Source organism: Cervus canadensis, chromosome 6 (assembly GCF_019320065.1).
Source record: "Cervus canadensis isolate Bull #8, Minnesota chromosome 6, ASM1932006v1, whole genome shotgun sequence".
In the NCBI taxonomy this organism is placed as follows: Eukaryota; Metazoa; Chordata; class Mammalia; order Artiodactyla; family Cervidae; genus Cervus; species Cervus canadensis.
Window position 1 is genome coordinate 10,831,237 of NC_057391.1, and position 3,231 is coordinate 10,834,467.

The 3,231-nt window shown below is 44.6% G+C and overlaps 1 protein-coding gene and 1 non-coding gene across 2 annotated transcripts; both read right to left on the reverse strand.

Moving 5' to 3' along the window:
* Positions 1 to 220: 220 nt before the first annotated feature.
* LOC122444013 (40S ribosomal protein SA-like) lies at positions 221 to 2,636 on the reverse strand. Its single transcript, XM_043472817.1, has 3 exons — positions 2,524 to 2,636; positions 1,455 to 1,606; positions 221 to 555 (listed from the first exon to the last, which is right to left on the reverse strand). Exons 1-3 carry the CDS (start codon positions 2,634 to 2,636, stop codon positions 284 to 286), a joined length of 537 nt encoding a protein of 178 aa, XP_043328752.1. The 3' UTR covers positions 221 to 283.
* Positions 695 to 844, reverse strand: LOC122444437. Its single transcript, XR_006270271.1, has one exon. It is a non-coding gene; the product is annotated as a small nucleolar RNA SNORA62/SNORA6 family (small nucleolar RNA).
* Positions 2,637 to 3,231: the final 595 nt, after the last annotated feature.

Consider the following 3,231-nt stretch of genomic DNA (forward strand, 5'->3'; position numbering starts at 1 on the left):
AAAAAAACAGTTCTGGGTTTTTTTCCCTGAGTGGATTCAGATTCTTATCTTCCATTTCTATCAAGGAGGCTTCCAGGATGAGGCCTTTAATAATCAACTCATGTTTGAAAAGGGGAGAAAGACACCTATGATAAAACGTATGCATGAAAAGTAGAATTGATCTGAATCTAATTTTACCTCAGCCTCAAAGAGAAAACCATAGTAGAACTACTGTACAATCTTTTTTTTTTTTTTTTAGAAACAGTTTATTTTCCATTTTGGTGGAAGTCTGTTGAAGAACAGCTTACGACCACTCCGTGGTGGTTCCTACCCATTCAGTGGCCTGGGCGGTGGGAGCTGCAGACCAGTCTTCGGTGGAAGGCTGAGCACTCCAGTCTTCCGTGGGGAACTGCTGAATCAGCACGGAAGGCACCTGCACGCCCTCGGACCAGTCTGCCACCTCGGGCTGAGTGGCGGTGAACTCGGGGGCTGGAGCAGTCCACTCTCCCTGAAACTCCTCCTTGGTCACAGCCTTCTCAGCTGCTGCCTGCTCTTCTTTCTTAATCTTTTTAGGATCTCAGAGCAGGATACATCAACTGAGAAAACAGAAAAGTCAAGTACTGCCTGAAGAGTTAGGAATATTGAAGAGAAAAAAAGCTATTTTTTAAATGTTTTCATCTCTCCTTAAATAAGCTCTCATTCCTTAAAATCATAGTTTTGTAGCAAGTATTACTATCCAACTCCACTCATTGGGCCAGAGACCCTTGTGGTGTTAGCGAAACACTTGCCCCTCATGTAGCACACTACCTACACTTGTGAGTCCATTGGCCAGCAGCCTCAACTCCAAGCTCTAACAATGTGCAGATCTTTTTTCTTAATAAAGGAAAAAATCCCTTAAATAGGACACCATAAGATGGAATTATTTAAAGTTTGATGGATAAAAACAAATCTTAAATAACAAAAGTTGGGTGTCACTCCAATAAAAGTTTCCATTTCAGCTCTGCTTGAAGTTATTTGTTGGTATAAACTTCCAGGGTACAAATTTTTCATGTGAGGATATATAATTGCTTATGTCTCTCCATACTGAAATGACTTTGCTCCGTAGCACTCAATTCTGCCAGTGGTTGCAAGATTTAATGTTATCAATTCAGGGTTCCTTGATCAAGCAATCTCTTTGGATCAAATGCTGAGGCAGAAATATGAGTCTTCCCTGCCACATGAAGGGTGAGGTTGGGGGCAAGGGTGCTTCTGGAACGATTGGCACTGGGGCAGGGTGCTGGTGCCACATTGCACTGCTTATCAAACTGAAGGGCATCCCCTGGTCTGGTCCCACCGACATACCTGGTGTCTGTGGCCCATCTCTGCAGCTTTGCCTGCTGCCCTTAGGGCCTTGTTACCTACTGCCCTTGGGGCCAGGTTACCTGCATCTGCTTTGTCTCAGCTGTCCTTTCTGCTCCAGGATCTCCCAAGCTCACCTGTAGATTTTCCAGTTCTCCCCACCCGCTTTCTGGCTGGGTCCAGAGAAGCAGAGGGCAAGGCACTGGCATTTCTCAAAGACCCAGTGCAGCTGAGCCTGAGTCTCAGAGTCCAGGGATCTCTCTTGTCTTCTTGGGTGTGCAATACCTCTCTTTTTGGTGGGAATGGCTCTTACGTAATTACACATTTTTTCTGTTACATGGTTCATGATATAAATCCCATGCTCTAATGTGGCCAGCTTTTGGCTCCTGATACTTAAAAGGAAGTTTTGTGTGTGTGTGTGTAAAATTTCAAAAAATCCTTTACCCTCAATGCCGGTCTTCCAGCTGGGTGTGTGTCTCCCCAGATGCTCAAAAGCCAGGTGCTGAAAAGGGTCCTTCTCTTTCCAGCCATGACACCCACACCCTGAGAGTAGTGTACAAAGCTCTCAATCTAGCAGGCTGGGGACGGAGAGAAGAACAGAACAAAACACTGGACAATGCATTTTAAACCAAAACACGATCCCACCAAACTCTGCAAGCCAAGCCATATTTTAAGTCCAATATGCCACCTTTATTCTTAAGGAGTCTATTTATGAGACAGAATTCAGTTGTATGAACTTTCTTGAGTCCTTTGTGCAGGACATTTCATAAGGTCCTACACGGTATATATTATACTTGTCCTCAGGTGTCTATTAGGTACCTCTTACTGTTGTAAAGGACTACCACAACACAGAAACATAAAGCAACACAATTGCATTATCTTAAAGTTCTGGAAGTCAGAAGTTCAAACCTGGTTTCACTGGGCTAAAGTCAAGGTGGGCGTCCCTGGTGGCTCAGATGGTAAAGAATCTGCCTGCAATGCGGGAGACCTGAGTTTGACCCCTGCGTTGGGAAGATTCCCTGGAGGAAGGCATGGCAATCTACTCCAGTATTCTTGCCTAGAGAATTCCCAAGAACAGAGGAGCCTGGTGGGCTACAGTCCATAAGGTTGCAAAGTGTCAGACATGAAAGTGACTAAGAACCCACACACAAAATCAAGGTGTTGGCAAGCCTATATCCTTTCTGGAGAGTCTAAGGGAGGACCCACTTTATTGTCTTCTGCACATTCTCGAGGCTGCCTACATTCCTTGGCTCATGGTCTCTTCCTCCATTTTCAAAACCAGCAGTGGCGCCTCTCTCCTCTCTGGCCTCTGCTTCCATCCTATGTCTTCACTCTCTGATTGTGACCCTATTTGTTGTTGTTGTCCAGTTGCTAAGTTGTGTCTGACTCTTCGCAATCCCATGGATTGCAGCATGCCAGGCTCCCCTGTCTTCACTATCTCCTGGAATTTGCTCAGCTTCCTATTCATTGAGTCAGTGAACCATCTCATCCTCTGTCATCCCCTTCTCCTCCTGACTTCAATCTTTCCCAGCATTGGGGTCTTTTCCAATGAGTCCACTCTTTGCATCAGGTGGCCAAGGTATTGGAACTTCAGCTTCAGCATCAGTCCTTCCAATGAATATTCAGGGTTGATTTCCTTAAGGATTGACTGGTTTGATTTCCTTGTAGTCCAAGGGCCTCTCAAGAGTCTTCTCCAGCACCACAATTTGAAAGCATCATTTCTTCAGTGTTCAGCCTTCTTTATGGTTCAAATTTCACATCTATACATGACTACTGGAAAAATCATAACTTTAGCTATATGCATCTTTGATGGCAAAGTGATGTCTCTACTTTTTAATATGCTGTCTAGTTTTGTCATAGCTTTCCTTCCAAAGAGCAAGCGTCTTTTAATTTCATGGCTGCAGTTACCGTCCA